This window comes from Stylophora pistillata, chromosome 10, assembly GCF_964205215.1.
Source record: "Stylophora pistillata chromosome 10, jaStyPist1.2, whole genome shotgun sequence".
In the NCBI taxonomy this organism is placed as follows: domain Eukaryota; kingdom Metazoa; phylum Cnidaria; class Anthozoa; order Scleractinia; family Pocilloporidae; genus Stylophora; species Stylophora pistillata.
This window is the reverse complement of record NC_142528.1, coordinates 23,006,501-23,022,732: the sequence shown is the minus strand read 5'-3', so window position 1 is coordinate 23,022,732 and position 16,232 is coordinate 23,006,501. Positions and strand designations below refer to the sequence as shown.

Genomic DNA, 16,232 nt, shown 5'->3' with positions numbered 1-16,232 from the left:
AAGAAGAACGATGGCCTTCAAGCATAGCCTCGTTCCAGAAGTGTAGAAACCATCACTTCCGGGTCCATCTTTCTTCAACCCACAGTAACTCTGTTCACCATTTCAATCATGTCCTTACTTCACTACATTACTTACAAGCTTGTTGTGATCAGAGATCGAAGAGTTGGCTTACTTTATTACGCCATTGCAATTGCAGTTGTCCTCTACACTTTAGCTGAAATATTTGTCAAGAAAGGGTATTTAGAGGTATGAACTTGTAACCTAAATTAACCCAATTGAAAACGATCAACCTTCTAAAAGGAAATCCTGCAAAGCAGCTGGACTCAACTGCAAAGTGAAAAAGAGAACTTGGAACACCTATAAGATCCCTGTAGTTTCCCTTGACTTGCGTTTCTTTCTGATACTGTGTTAAACTGACAGCATGATCGAGGTGAAGCATTAATGTTGATGCTGAAAAAAATAGATCTCCCCCTCCCCACCTCCACCGTGCCAACTACCCTGAAGTCATCCCATCCTACCCAAGCCTAAGACAGCAAATTTTATTCTAGGAACAGAATTCTATCATTTTAAATCGATAACAACCTCTTTTTTTTTTTTTTTTTAATCATGTGATAAACATACATGATTTTCTTTTTTCATTGTTGACAGTATGATACAGCACCTGATGCAACCATGAGATTTCTTCTATCAGATCCCAAGGAAGATAAGGAAGATGATCATAAACGTTCAGTTCATATTGAAGACTTGAGTTACTGCTGTTACAATGGTAGGCGGTTTGAGTTTGGCATAGAATGAAAGGTCAGCTCAACAGTACTTTTTACTACAGTAATAAACTATCAATTGATGTACTAATTCAGCAAGGTTATCTCACTGATAACAGGACACGATTCATTTAAGATATCAATGTGTATTAGATCATTATGTGTTATACAATATGTTTTTAATATTAAGATGTCCATGTGCACATGTTTAAAAAGAAAATCACTTGAGCAAGTTCATTTTTAAATAACCATTAACAGAAACAGCTTCCAAGATGTGTACGCCATGCCAAGTAATGGATGCAAGGGAGTTATCTTGGCCTGTGGAGTCTCGCACAATTAGTTTAACAACATTTGCCAAGGACCGCTGGCAGACAAAAAACATGTCATCATCAGGAAAATTTGGACAATTTCAAACAATCAGGTTTGTGAAGCTTTGGATTTGATCTGAGGTTTAGATGGTCCAGAATGGATCGAGTGACACATTGAGAGAATATTGAATGGGAAAAGAGAGCGGGGAAGAAAGGCTGGGGGGGGGATGAAAGATAGCGCGGGTTTAATGCCGAGGGATATGAGAGGTGAAACAGATCAGTGTAAAGGGCTGAGGGAATTGAAAGCTGATGGAAGGCAGAATAAGAGGTTGCAGATGTGAGAAATATAGGGGATGAGGAGGGAAGGAAACCAAGGGTGAGATAAGGGGATACATGTAGTAGTTGAGCACAATTGCAAGCTCACCTTATACTCCTCTCACCTCGCCCTCAATGGTATTTCAATCCTAATGATAGATGTAGGGGGATACTCCCTGAATTCTCCCCCCACATACATCAGATTTATGGGTATTTTTACTTCTTGTCTGAAACCAACATATTTCAACTCAACTTATCTTGAAAATTTGCTTAACTTAGTTAGGCTCAACTGCAATAAATACTGTTCTTCCTAAATCAAAGTTTTGATCCCTCGCCCTTAATGAAAAGTTCCTGGATGATTGCTACTCCTTCATAGCTTTAAAATCCTAGAGAAAAGTAATTCTCACATTAAGTTAAATTTTCATTTCAATCATTATTAATATATTTATTTCCATTCAGAGAAAACCTGTACTTCACGGTTCAACCTGAGCAGATGATGATAAAAATTGAACATGCAGTGCTAGCTACAAAGTTTTTAACAGGTAAAGGAGGAAAAGACCTGGCAGCATCACAAAGAAACATGAAAGGATATCTTTATGGCCATGATGGAAGTGTTATTAAAAGGTAACCTAAAGTTTCAAAGCTTCATATCATTGATTATAGTTCACCACTAAATTTTCGCCGGTTCTTATTGGTTTCAATCGATCACGTGATGAGATAGTGTTCTCCGTGGAGAGACCCTATCAGCCCATAGTGCCCGCCCGTGGAAAATACCCAGATGGATAGTGCCCATCCGCAGAAAATACCTGGATTGATAGTACTCATCCGTGAAAAGTTTTGAATAGTTTTGAATAGTTTGACGGCCACGAAGTTAGACAGATCGGAAAAACAGTGACTTTTCAATTCTGACAGGTATAACGTATTATTTAGACAATGTACGGTTGCGAATTATTGACATTTGTGACAAGCTGTAGGCGCAGAAGGAAATTTAGTGGTGAATAATAAATACAATAGTCAGAGTGTTTATGTCTCGGAACTATCGGTCTGATAGTTGCCCCTTGGAAATTTGATGTTCTTAAAACTAGCATATTTGTTTTAAGAACATCAAATTTCTGCGGGGCAACTATCAGCCGATAGTTCCTCGACAGAAACACTCTATTGTTTAAATATGATTATAGTTGAACCTTGATTATCCAGACTCATTGGGACTTGGGTAAATGGTTCGGATAATAGCTAGGCCATTTTATAGTTGTGTACTTAGTTGCCAAGCCTTTGATTTGGAGTGAGGCTGAAGGTGACCTTGTCGTGATAGAGACATGTATCTAGTTAGAATGATAACAAAGTGATTTACATTTGAAAGGCAGCAAGGTTTGTATCATAACAAGGTCACCCCTAGCCTCACTCCTGTTAAAAGGCTTGGCAACCAAGCACAACTGTAAAATGGACTATTGAGTGTCCGGATAATTGGAAATATGAATATTAATGAGACAATAAATATAAACAAAAGAAATATAAAGAATTCAAAGAAAGTTTTGAAGATCAAATCTCATTAATATTCATGAAAAAAGTTGGACCAGAGAAAAAGTCTGGATAATCAAAAAGTCCTGATAATCAATGTCTGGATAATCGAGGTTCAACTATACCAAAATGTCCTCCAGTCACTGTTCTAAATTATTCACAATGGATACACTTCTCTAGACCAGTTGGGGCAGTTACCAGATACTACAGCTTCATCTGGCGTTAATAGTTGTAACATACATGCAACAAAAACAGCCTTTATCAACAGCCTGTTGACTACTGGAAACATAATACAAATGAATAATTTCATATAATGATGAATTGTATCAATAAAACTGGCAAAATAATAATTTATGAATTTGAAATTATTGACTAAATGTAATAGGTCAAGTCTGTTGTACATACTTAAGCCAAAGTGGCCCAGTGGGCAGGAGCTTCCTTTGGTTTCCATAGTATAATGTCAGAAGGAGTATTACTGCCCCCTCCCCTGGAGGGGATGTCAGTTCATCAATTTCCTGGTAACGATTGAGGCACTGTGAGATGCACTGTGAAAGAAAAGCCATTGAGCTAACCGCCTCCCAGTTAGCTCAATGGATAGAGCGCTGGACTGATGTGCAGGAGGTCGAGGGTTCAAGCCTTGGCCGGACCAACACTCAAGGTCTTAAAATAATTGAGAAGAATATGCTTCCTTTCTATAACATCAAGAAATGATTAGATTTTCCAGTCTTCTCGGATAGGGATGAACAAATGGAGGTCCCGTCTCCTACCGGGTTAGGGGTAGGAGACATTAGTTTCCTACGCACGAGATTACTGTGTGATGGATGTCCTCCCCTGGGGTGGGATGAGTGGGATTTAATGGGTGGACTACTCGCATGGTTTGCATATGTTCCGTTCTAGTCCTACCCTACTGTGGTAATGCAGTGAAAATGGTTAGAAAAAAAAAGAAAAGAAAAGAAAAGGATATGGCCCAAGAACATAACACAATGACAGAGCTAGGTCTTGTACCCAGACTTCTCAACCCAGAGTCCAGGGGATTACACCAATATATGCCACTGTATCTTCCTCATTGAGTAAATGTCCAAACAGAAAAGCAGATTTTTTTTGCCTGGTCAGTTTTTGTTTATTAAGTGGCATCCCACCTAACATTCTGTTGATTGATCTGTTGCTTTGTAATATTTTAGTCTTTCATCTAATGAAAAGAATGGTATGAGAGGAATGGCAGATAAGCTCACTATTGAAGAAATCCTCCAAGCAGCTGGAGTTACAAGTCTGGATGAACCCTCAGATGCCCTCAATGCTAAGGGAAAACCTTTCCGCAGACATGGAATTGTATTGCATATGGCCATCAATTATCAAAATGCCAAGTCGACCTGGCTTGGAACAGGGTAAGTAACGCATTTTATTACACAACTCGGGCAGTCAGAGGGCCAATAACTAAAATCAACCAATCAAAATGCTCTATTACCAGTCAATATTCTCTCAGTATTGGACCGGGCACTGTCCCGAATGGTCCCGAATGGTCCTGAATGATACCGCACTTGTGTCCCTTTGAACTTCAGTCGTATAATAAATCTCTTATTAACCAAGCTTGCTCTGGACCTCACTGGAAGAATATCTGCCCTTGGTCTTTTTTATACGGACTGAACTGCGCTCGGTCCGTACTGTCAAGACCTCGGGCCGTTATTCTCCCAGTATGGCCCTCGTGCTTGGTTAATAAGATCTACAAAAATCATCAATTTCCTTACTAGTTAAAATTCCTTTCCTTGCCTACGTTTTGTCAGTCCAAAATTGAGAACAACGTTGTTTTAACTACAGATCAGACCCCTTCTACCCACTAAAGTCCAGAAAATGTGACAGTGTCCCCAAAAGGGAATATTATAACCTATTAAGTTCAGCAACAAAGAAAAACAGTTTCTTTTATTATGAATCATACACCAAATGCGAATATGGTGTCCAATTTGAATTGCCATTGTTCTGGACTCACTGGCCTCATCTTCGCGTGGAAACACAAAAGCATTATTACATGTGCGAGAGGCTAGTGAGTCCAGAACAATTGCAACTCAAATTGGATGCCATGTTTTCATTTGGTGTATTATAAACTGATCTCTGAATTCTCTTTCTTCTTTTCTTCTGTTCAAGAACCCTCCCTGGCTGGTATCATTATTTTTTATGATAAGCTGAATTGCACATTCATTTTGATATTAATTGTGGTCCTTATGAGTGATCTATTACAATCCTGACAGACACATAAAAAATTAATGATGTCACTATAAACAACATTTTGTTTCTTTATCATGTAAAACTAATAGATTTCATGTTGCCATGGGTCTGTAAAGTAATTAATAGATCACAGAAGACGTCATGTGGTAATTGCAGTTAAACAGTGGTAAGAACACATGAAGTGACACATTCGGCTGCACCTGGTGAAAAGACTCACAGCAACATGGAATCTTTTTGTTAAGAATAAAATTATTCTTACTTCCCTCACACCAAATCCATGATGCCTTCTTACCCCATGAAAAATTACAATTATAATGCTGCCCAACTCAAACTGATGATGGTGTAAAACATGGTTCAGCAAGATGGCTCTTCCCCTTAAACACTGTACAGTTACACAGGTGTGATTTGCAGTCCTAGTAACTAGCCTGCAGTGCACGAGTGTTATAAGGGAAAGTAAACAATTGTGCAGTTCTTTCAAAAGAAGTGTACAATTGTCACTCAAACAACCATGTCTAATTTGGAGTTAGAGCCAACCATAGGGGGAGGGGGCAGGATGGGGCAAAAAGACTCCCCCACCCTCACCCCTTCCTTATTTTTTACTGTCACACACCCCTTTAGTACAAATCTCTTTCTCTCCCCAGTGTTCTGCTTCCAATAACATAAAAGATGACAGCCATAATATTTGCTAAGAAAATGGAAAAAATTATGCTTGCTCTGCAGGCTAACCTATTAACCTAAGTTGGATGGAGGTACTTATGGCCTCTTGACCTTGCTTCCAGACATTAAATCTTGTTAACGACAAGTTTTTGTTCACTGTTGTCTTGTTAGAGATATAGAGTATTCATACCAGGTGAGAAGAATCCCATATGCTGATTACCGAGTGAATGAAGTCATACCAGTCATAGATGCCACAGATTTTACAAACCCAAGTTTAGAACGTCATCAAGAAAAGCGACTCTTCAGGAAGCGTTATGGAATCAAAATAGAATTTCACCAAAGTGGTAGACTGGGTAAGCTAAAATTGATTAGATTGGGTGAAAATGTAGTTCCAGCCATTAAAGTTCATCCAAACAGACTTAAACCCAAAAATAACTGAGATTCATTTTGTACATTAAATTTAGTAATTTACAGTGTAGGTTTGAATTATTGTGGATTTTAGGTTTTTTTTTAACAAACTCCTTTTTTTTGCTTAAAATTAAGACTTCCCTTACTGTGTCAATAATCCCTTGACTCTAACGAGTAAAACTAACATCTAATTTCTGCTGACAATATCTCCCCTGAATCACACATTTAGGTCACAAGAATAAAGAAAATGATCATCTAGTAATCAAATAAAAGAAGCTGTTCATTATTAGACCAATTCTCCTTGTCAGCACCTTAGCAAATGTATAGAGATATAGAGGATATTACATGGCCGGGCGAAGATACGAATTTTATCTTCTCGTGCTGAAAGTATCTCTCACAAATGAGCGCAGCGAATGAGTGAGAGATACTTTCAGCACGAGAAGATAAAATTCGTATCCCCAAGCAGCCATGTAATGTTCTGTTTATTATTATAGATACTGATGAAATTTCCACATAAAAGACAACTTTTTTTATTCATTTTCGAAAGAGCAATTGGGTAATTATGTTGGTAACCATGGCCACACCTATATCCTCACACATGAAAGATAAAAATAGTATCTTCACTGCGCACGGTGAAGATATGATTTTTTAAGTAAAAGGAGAAATCCTGATATTTCATCAGTATCTACATGATAAATGCATACTGTTATTAGGGTGCAGAGCTAAAGAAACAATATCTTAATTCATCTATTTTTATTCTCCTTAGGTCACTTCTCTTTCCCAGCACTGTTACAACACCTCGTCTCTGCAGTTGGCCTTCTAACACTGACAGCAACCATTGTGGATATTCTTGTTCTGTACATCTTGCCTTATAAATCAGAATACCGCAGATTTGTTTATGAAGAGTCTCCAATCTTAGAAATGAAAAAGAATGCATAACAAAATGTCCAACTGTTTTACCAACAATTATTTATTGGTTTATTAAGAATTTTTACATATAGACGATTATAAAAGTTCTTGTGGAGTCATGTTGTACAACTTGTAAATTCACCTGACTGTAAATTTCCAAGTAATAAGTCTTAAGAATTTTTTCTCATGGTGAAGTTGATTTCTTAAGTACAAATTATGATGCAAAAATTATCATGATTTTACCACGTGGTTTATCATAATTACAGTAGTGGTGATCTAGGTATCAATCAAATATCATCCTTGCATAATGGTTTGATGTGACCTCAGTTTCTTTTTAAAATATACAATCAGTAAAGTTGATCCTTTCTTAGCCAGACACAATCAGGCAGCAGAACTAAGAAGTATAGTGTATGTAACTGAAGATGATTCACATCTAAGCTTTTATCATCATTTAATATGACACATGGTCGACGAATGTTTCTCACAGAGCAAGAATGTGGAACTGCCTAAATGTAATGTATGAAATGAATTGCAGTAAAGTACCAATAACAGGTTAAGAAAAATTAACAACTAAGAGAAATGATGTGCTCGAAAACAAGTTGTCATGTTAGCTTGTGATACATACATACATATACTTTATTTAATCTCGAATTTGGAGTAGCTAAACAATAAGCTAGTATCTTTGAGTTACAAGTATAATTCTAAATACTACTAAAATGTAAAATGTAAAATTGTAACATTCTAAAATTTAACTATGAGAAAGAGTCATACTGTAGAATCTTGCGCTTGAAATCAGAAAAGTCAGACGTTCTAAAAGAGTCCGGAAGAGAGTTCCATAGTTTTGAAGCCATATATGAAAAGGAGTGAAGACCATAAGTAGTAGTTTTTGTAGACGGTAGAGACAAAATATAATTTCCGCGTAGATTATAGGATACAGACCTGTGATGAGCACAAAAAGGAGTTACCGGTATACACGAGCTGTCTTGTACCCAGATCTCTTTTGCACATTGTGCCCATTCTTCAGCCAGGGAAAGTGCAACAAATAATCCAGAAGAAGGCCAATAAGTGAATTATTTACAGTGTCAGAAGGAATTGAAATATTGAGATCTCTGATTCAAATTCTCTGTACACCCACTCAAATGAATGCATTTCCTAATAGTTCTGCTTTGACTTGAGCCATCAGATATGATTTACAACTATTTAACATTTTTCGTACATCAACATTTTAACAGTATGCCCCAGTAAGTAAAGAAAGGCTGAAAACATCATCAGGTTACATCAAGTAAAATTATTTTTTAAATAGAACAGTGTTACCAGTATTAGCAGATTGTTCTGACATGTTCCAATATTCTAGATGAGAACTATGGACTTGACTAAACTGTAAGTCTGCAGTTTGGATTTCCATTAGGAAATTTAAGACAGTAAAAAATCAGAAAACTGTGAACACCAGAAATATTACTTTCCATTTAGTTATTGTATTTCATCAAAACTGAAACAAAGCCAATCAGATACCAAAACGACTCCAACGTATCAGCAATGCTGATTAGTTTGTGGTTTATCAGTTTGCTCCAACTTATGTCTATCTCTAAAATTTCATGATTGATAATATCAAACAAGTGGATTTCAGGGGTTCCTGGTTTTTTTTCTTGGTAACAGTTGACTACCTGATTTTAAGTTGTGATAAATAATTGCAATTTATACATGGAAGGATGAAGACAAATAAGGGTGATCAAATGTTACAGAAGCATGATAAGAACGATACACTTACTTGGTTATTCTATAATACTGTTATGCTAAAATACAAAATGACCTTACTCAAAAGACATGTAAATAAACAGGAATTTCATAACTTTAATTTATGATATAGTTTTCATTGAAAATTCATATGTTTATAGCCACTAATCCAGTCAAATGTTAATAGGAATGTACATATTAACAAAATTGGCTAAAATCAGATCTGATTATGATGGACCCTTTGAACATTATTCCTCACGAAACTACTCCTGACAAGTACATGTATAAAATTATGTTGTAGTTCAATTTTACGCTTGGTTTAAATTTCATTTTCCTTTGTTCTCAGTCATGTCAATGTATGATAATGAGTTTGAAACAAAGGAAAATAAAATTTGAACCAAGGATAAAATTAAACCATAACATATACAATTATCAGCTTTCAACACATCTGCATTTGAAATGAAACAAAATTGATTGTCTCACAAAATGTAGTCACCTCGGATGTGGATAGCAATGTGAAGTTGAGAAGCTGAGAAGTGTGTCACCTCCAACATGGAGTGGAGAAGCAGGTGCCATCTCCCAAAGTGGATCACAACATGGCCCATTGCAGAAACGTGAGAGGACTGGGACGAGTTTCTTATGTTGATTACATTGAAAATCTAAACATTTCAACTGAAATGTTACTGAATGAAAAGCTACCCAGTCAAATTTGAGAGTTTTCAGCAGAAAAGTGTCCAAATCGGAGCCTTGCAAAAGTTGCAAAAATTCCATACAAACCCTTAAAAATTTTTTGGCCTATCTACCCAATCCATTTTAGGTGATATTTGAAGAGCCATGATTTTGCCCTTTTCCTCCTCTAAATACTTCTATTCTTGCTTAAGACTCTCAAATTTAGTTGATCTTTCATTTGAATATCTTAGTTTTTCAAACAAACGGAAAACAACCCCACTCTTTCCCAGTCCTCTCACGTTTCTGCGATGGGCTATGGATCAAAGAAGCATGTGTTGCTTCCAATGTGGATCCAGTATTGGGAGGCAATCAAATCTTTTGACAAACAATTCTACTTCATTTCAAGTCAATTCACCACAGTGACAATAATTATTACCCACAACATTTCTTTACAATATCATTATCTGCATTTGTTTAAATAACATGCTGAAGACAGCAGGATTAAGTAGTCATTTTGAGTAGTGGGCACAAAAACCATATTTCAAAAATGACATTCCACATATCTACTCATGTTCGAGTTGGCTTTTATTTTCACGTCTCAATGTAGCACACATGTTGACCAAGAACTGTAGACTGTCCATGTGTCTTATGAAGGCCCAGCAGATGTTGAAAAGGCATGTAAATTTCCCATCTGACTAAGACCAGACTGGATGTGAGCGACATGAATCTCTACATTGTTTTGAAAACAGCTGCAGAACAAGAAAAAAAAATGAAACAACTATCAGCTCTCATTTCATACAATCTTCAGCTAAAAAACAACACTTGTAACTCCTCTACAGAGACACCGTAATGAAGATAAGATAGTTGAGCCTCAGGTCAATATCCAATGACCCCCCCCCCTTGATACTAATAACTTGCGACAAAAGACCAAAAAAATGACCTTTCTTTAACCTGATACACCCTAACAAGAGTTAACAAGTTCTCCATGCTGTCCACTCTATACATTTCCTTACTTGTAAGGAGAATTTGCCTTAAAATCAAGAGCTTCTTGAAGCAATTGCCCAAAATCGGTTTAACAAAATTTTGTCAAATCTGCAATTTTTGTTACAGCATGCTTTTCTGGATGTAAGTATTAAATACACACCTAATGTTTGAAGGATCTATAGTTTTCTTGATTTCATCCACTGCATCAGATAAAGATTTGAACTCAAAGGTATTGAGATCATTCTCTGCTAATGACTGAAAATATGAATGGAAGAAGGATAAGAGCTGTCAGTTAAGTTGCTTTCAGGCTACACAGTATTCCCTGGATCTCTTTGACAAGGAGTTGTGAAGTACATGTAGCATCAAAAGAATGCAATTTGAAGCTGTCATGATCTTTGTGCACTATGGGTACTTCCGCTACCACTTCCACCACGACTTCTACTACCACCAATACCACCACCACAAACTACTATCAATGGTAATCTCAACTAAGGCTATGACTACTAACCCTACTTTAACCACTACCACTGCCACCCCTGCTGTTGCTGCTTACATGTGTCTAAATTTTGTAGTCACTTACCTTAATTTGAAGCATGAGAGAAGTTAGACTGCTGACAATCTGCACCAATGGCTCACTTGTGAGAGCGTTTCTGAAAAATAATCAATCTTTTAATGGTAGTGATTAATTTTCATGCACACATTACATCAGAACACTGAACTAACTCAAGCTGGAAACACCCAGTAGACCATGGTTTGAGCCCAGTTTAAAAGGTTGATCATGTAGTATGATGGTCCAGGTGAAGCAGTTATGAAAAGGACAGTCGTAGGTCAGAGTCACTGATAATTATTTTTGTCACCATGGAGAAGTCATTGTCAGATCTAAGACAGTGCCAATAGCTTTGAGTAGGCTCTCACTGGTGCTTGTTAAGTAACAAGGTAGCACAAGACAAGTGCAGGAAGGACCTTTTTACAACTCCTACCCCCGACAATGTATGTGTGAGGCTGATTGCAAACTATGGCCAGTAATTCTCAGTACTATGTTACAGAATTCAATACATACAGGCCCATGTTTGCATTATTGTCTTCCACTACTTTGGTAGCCTCTTCATCGCATCTTCTTTTAACACTACTGGAGGGATCCATAGATTGAACACCTTGTTCAGGGGCAAGCTGATTTGAAAACAAAGCCCAAATAAGCACCTCACTTGCTATGTTGTAACTTTTCAATGTGTCAGCCTCTAAATTTGGAGTAAAGCTGATCGGTTTTACAGTATATCTATTCTGTGGAAATGGATTGGTTCCTGCTGTAATGAAAATATTCTAAGTTGTTCAATCAGTACTTATTAGGTCATTAGCAATAAACCCTTTAAGACTCAAGATCAAATCAGAATTTCTCCCTACTGACTACAGTTCCTTGTAATTAGCCAAGGGAATTTGGTATTATAACAAAATGATACCCCCTGCTGATGAACTTGTCCATTCTCCTAACTTGTTTACAAGATGATATGTTGGGGCCACAATGAGAAGTTACAAGTTAATCACTTTTAGGGGATTAAAGGGCTATTAAGCAATTATATAGGAAAATGTTCAAACCTCTTGGCAAAACTCCTGAACACCTGTTAAATACTCATTGAGATCCTGCAACAAATGGCACAAATCATCAACATTTGCAATAATATTGTGTCTGAATATTACCCTAGTTCTTTTTTTTGCATTTCTACGGACTTCAACTTTGTCTCGGTCTTAAAAAGACGCAAAAAAAAAAAAAAAAAAACTCAGCCAACATCCAGACATCTTGCCCTCACACTTGGTCAATGACACATAGATAGGAAATATAAATTAATTGCAGCAAAGAGTAGTTTATTGGTTAACAACAACATACCATAATTTATGTTAGGAGTAAATAGTGTATAATTATAATAAAAGGTTAGGAAAAATTAACAACTACGAGAAATGATTTACTTGACAAAAACAAACAAAAACACTAAAACTCACCTTATTAAGCCGCTCTAATTCCAATACCACAGAAGCATATCTCCTCTGGAACTCCTTATCAATGGGCTCCTGGTAGGATTTCTAACAAGTGAGTAAAATAATAGAGTAAAAATACAATTGGTATAGCTGGATTGCCAATTAAGATACTACCCTTTACAGTGATTATGGGTGAAGTGATATTGACTCAGACTACAGGGTTCGCATACTTTTGACCTGTTAAAATTCCATGACTTTCCATGACTTTTTCCATGACTATTTGAAAGATTCCATGACCCGTTTGCAAACATTCTCACAATGCGTGCTTCTGTTTATTTCTAATGAAACTAAATCTGATTTTGGGACTCATCAGTTAACTTTTCAACTTTGGGTCTTATTGCCTTTCACTCATAGAGAGCATATTGATTTTCCATGACTTTCACAGACCCACACCTAAATTTCATGACTTTCAAGGCCTGGAAAATGAAATTTTGAAATTCCACGACTTTCCAGGTTTTCCATGACCTGTACAAACCCCAGACTACTGTAACAATGATGATGGCTATGGTCACAGTAATGATAACAATAGTGCTCACTAGCTTGTAGAAGTTACTTAGTCCTTTAACTTCCAAGATCTGCTTGTTGATTCTCCCCTCTAGTTAGGAGGAGATCACAATAATAATAATAATAATAATAATAATACCTTTATTTAGACACAATAAAGTTTAAAGCTGAACAGCTTGTGGGGTCGTGTCTAAATCCAAATAAACTCGAAATTAAATAAATTCAAATGATGATGGTTTTTTAGGAGAGGGAAAAACCGGAGTACCCTGAGAAAAACCTCTCGGAGCAAAGTAGAGAACCAACAAACTCAATCCACTTATGACAACAAAAAACTCAATCCACTTATGACAACAAAAACTTCTACCTGATAAGTTTTAAGTATTCTCATCAGCTGTTTGTTGGATAATGTATGGATATCATAGGGAGAAGTTACAGGTTAGTCACTTAGGTGAACTCATTTAAAAGAGTTACAACAAAAAAAATTTAAACCAGCTAAAGACAATAGAGCACAAAATTTATTCCATCTCTATCAAGCTAATTGTAAAAACAACTTATTGATCAACATTCAGCACTACAAACGTCGCATAAGGAAGATTCCGACCGCATTCCATTCACTCTCACGTTTCACCCTCACAACCACTCAGTTAAATCAATCATTCTTAAAAACTTTAAATTACTTCAAAACGATCCAGAGACAAGCACTATCTTTTCGCAGCCTCCGCTCATTTCATTCAAATGCGACAAAAACATAGGCAATTTTTTGGTCAGAAGTTCTTTTCAGACTAATGACCAACCAGGCACTTTTAAATGCGCTCGTGCACGATGCAAAATGTGTCCTTTCATTCACAACACTGATAAAATATCGGGACCTAAACAATCCATTAAGATCACCGATCACTTCACGTGCACCTCCGCCAATGTAATCTATTGCATAACTTGCACTTATTGCAAAAAGATATACATCGGCGAAACAGGCAGAAGACTAGGTGACCAATTCCGAGAACACCTTCGAGACGTGGAAAGGAATGACAAGGACACATCGAAACCAGTCGCTAGTCATTTTAATTTACCTAATCATTCTAAGCAGCATATGGCAATCTGCGGTCTTTCCTTGCACTTAGGTAGCACGGAAAGCCATAAAAATCTTGAACAAAAGCTCATCTTTCAAACAGGCAGTCTAAATCCCACAGGGATCAACGAACGCTTTTCATTCCACTAACTTATTCATTTTTTTCTCGTTGCCATGTTCCCACCAATAACCATTGGTGGGAACATGGCAACAAGCCATGTTCCCACCAATGGTTATTGGTTCCGAACATGGCATTGTCTTCCTTTAAAAGCACACATAACCCACAATTCCTCTATTTGCTCTGACGAAGGGCTAACGCTCGAAATGTCAGCTTTTGTAATCGTTACGGTGGCCAATTTACCATTTCAACTTCGTTGATATATCCAAATTATTTCGTTACTCCCACCGATGCAGCCCCAAACAGTTTGTTTCGAAACTATCAGCCTTTATTAATTGCAAAAACAGTCCTTTGTAGTTACAGTATAATTAGCACAAAGCACTACCAAAGTTTGATTGCAAATTCAAAGCCTTGAACTCTCACCATCTTTTCAGCTTGTGTGTTCATTTCTCTCAACTTTTCAATGCATTCTTTCTTGACAAGTAAGATCTTTGATAACCTTGTCTACAAGACAAAAATCTTTCTCAAATAAATACTCACAAACACTGACATCTTTGAATGCTCAATGTAATTATGGTTTTAACTCATGAGTGTCGAAGTTTGGTTACAATGCATATTTGATGGAATCATGAAAAACATACCACAAGGATGAGAAACCTGATTGGAAAACCACCAAGAGTGCCACCTTAAGACAAATGATACAAAGATACATCTTAAATTTTAGATCAATTTTAATGGAAAATATGTTTCAACAACAAAAGGCCGAGACAGCAGAAAGCAAATCGTTATCTTTTAAATTTCGTTTTATAATGTCTAGTCAAGGCTGAACATATAAAAATATCCTCATAGGAGATAAGAGCACTTTGACAATGGAAAATGACACAACATTGTGATAACAATGCCATCAAATTTGTCCTCAATTACCTTGCCCTTGTTGGGAGATTGCATCTTGAAGTCGTAACCTTACAGAACAATGAAACAATATTCAATTTCTTCATTTTACTGTTAATAGCTATAATTTTCAAAACTTGTTTCCTACATCCCCAAAACCTCTGTTTAAAAATGGTGGCAAATGCAAGGCTCCTGATGTGTACATGATTAATTACTCTTCTTCTGTCTATTAATGACGATTTTTTTTTCTCTTATAAAAGTGTTATGCTGTAAATTGCACCAGGCCTATTTCTCATGACAAAAATTTACATACTGGTACTTGTTGAAATTATTTTAACACTGTAGGTGCTACCTAGAAAATTTCAAATTGGTGAGAGTTTGAAGAAGCAACAATGCTGGTTCGCCCAGTTTTATAACAATTAACCTTAACTTAAGTCTGTCTAACTTAACTTAAGTCTGTCTCTATGATCAATCCAATTAAATCCTCTTCAGTCTTAGCAATGATTCTTCCTTGTGTGTTGAAAATTGTCTGTCCTGGATTTTTCTTATAACATTTTGCAGTCCCCACCAAGTTCAGGGTAGTTTCAAACAACAATTAAAACAACAAAATGACATTGATGTGACTGAAAGATCAATGACTGTTACCTTCCGGGTGAAGCTCCTATAAGAGGATCATGAACCTGTGAAAAGATGTGATGGATATGAATTCATAAGTAAAATTTACTACAGGTATCAGGTGAAATGTTAGCATCTTGATTTCTCTTTAACACAATGCTGGAAATTTTCTTACCATATTTGGGCTATTCAAGTCACTACCAGCAGGAAGAAGCCTAGAAGATATCAAGCTTCCATTATCATTAAGAAAAAAAAAAAATCTTAAAAAGACCAAATTGTGCAAATGAAAGCATGATAACAGAAGTGGATTAATGAGTTTGTATTACCTTGGTGGTGTATAAGCAGGAGTGAATGCTGCAGTTCTTGGTCGTTCTTTTTGAAGAAATGCTGATATGGGCATAGTGTCATGAGCCTCCTCACTCTGAAAACAGTGGATCAGTGTTATAAATTTTTTGGCCTTTTCTTTTTTTTTTTTTTTTTTTTTTTACTCTTCAATTCAGTTTAACCCATTGACACTTACG

At 36.6% G+C, this 16,232-nt stretch overlaps 2 protein-coding genes across 3 annotated transcripts in view; one reads left to right on the top strand and one right to left on the bottom strand.

Annotated features, from left to right (window-relative positions):
• The first annotated feature begins 34 nt into the window (after window positions 1-34).
• On the top strand, window positions 35-7,278 carry LOC111330282 (P2X receptor E). The gene is made up of 7 exons (XM_088735183.1): window positions 35-246; window positions 649-766; window positions 1,020-1,182; window positions 1,844-2,008; window positions 4,084-4,287; window positions 5,951-6,132; window positions 6,954-7,278. Exons 1-7 carry the CDS (start codon window positions 109-111, stop codon window positions 7,124-7,126), a joined length of 1,143 nt encoding a protein of 380 aa, XP_088591309.1. The 5' UTR covers window positions 35-108; the 3' UTR covers window positions 7,127-7,278.
• A 2,769-nt stretch (window positions 7,279-10,047) lies between these two features.
• The window catches only part of LOC111330300 (protein lin-9 homolog), a 22,205-nt gene continuing 16,020 nt past the window's right edge, over window positions 10,048-16,232 (bottom strand). For both annotated transcript variants that reach the window (XM_088735181.1, XM_022935142.2), the window contains exons 15-26: window positions 16,038-16,132; window positions 15,887-15,926; window positions 15,742-15,776; window positions 15,130-15,167; window positions 14,847-14,890; window positions 14,629-14,709; window positions 12,479-12,559; window positions 12,077-12,121; window positions 11,544-11,653; window positions 11,064-11,133; window positions 10,644-10,738; window positions 10,048-10,248 (exon numbers count right to left, since the gene is read on the bottom strand). In XM_088735181.1, the coding sequence (XP_088591307.1) occupies window positions 10,146-10,248; window positions 10,644-10,738; window positions 11,064-11,133; window positions 11,544-11,653; window positions 12,077-12,121; window positions 12,479-12,559; window positions 14,629-14,709; window positions 14,847-14,890; window positions 15,130-15,167; window positions 15,742-15,776; window positions 15,887-15,926; window positions 16,038-16,132 (837 nt within the window). In that variant the 3' untranslated portion in view covers window positions 10,048-10,145. The remainder of the gene's footprint in view (window positions 10,249-10,643; window positions 10,739-11,063; window positions 11,134-11,543; window positions 11,654-12,076; window positions 12,122-12,478; window positions 12,560-14,628; window positions 14,710-14,846; window positions 14,891-15,129; window positions 15,168-15,741; window positions 15,777-15,886; window positions 15,927-16,037; window positions 16,133-16,232) is intronic.

Excerpts from the sequence above, each read along its gene's own strand:
- LOC111330282 (XM_088735183.1), top strand. The coding sequence starts at position 109 with ATGTCCTTACTTCACTACATTACTTACAAGCTTGTTGTGATCAGAGAT. Across the intron at positions 247-648 it reads TCAAGAAAGGGTATTTAGAG|TATGATACAGCACCTGATGC; the intron begins GTATGAACTTGT and ends CATTGTTGACAG. Across the intron at positions 767-1,019 it reads GAGTTACTGCTGTTACAATG|AAACAGCTTCCAAGATGTGT; the intron begins GTAGGCGGTTTG and ends AACCATTAACAG.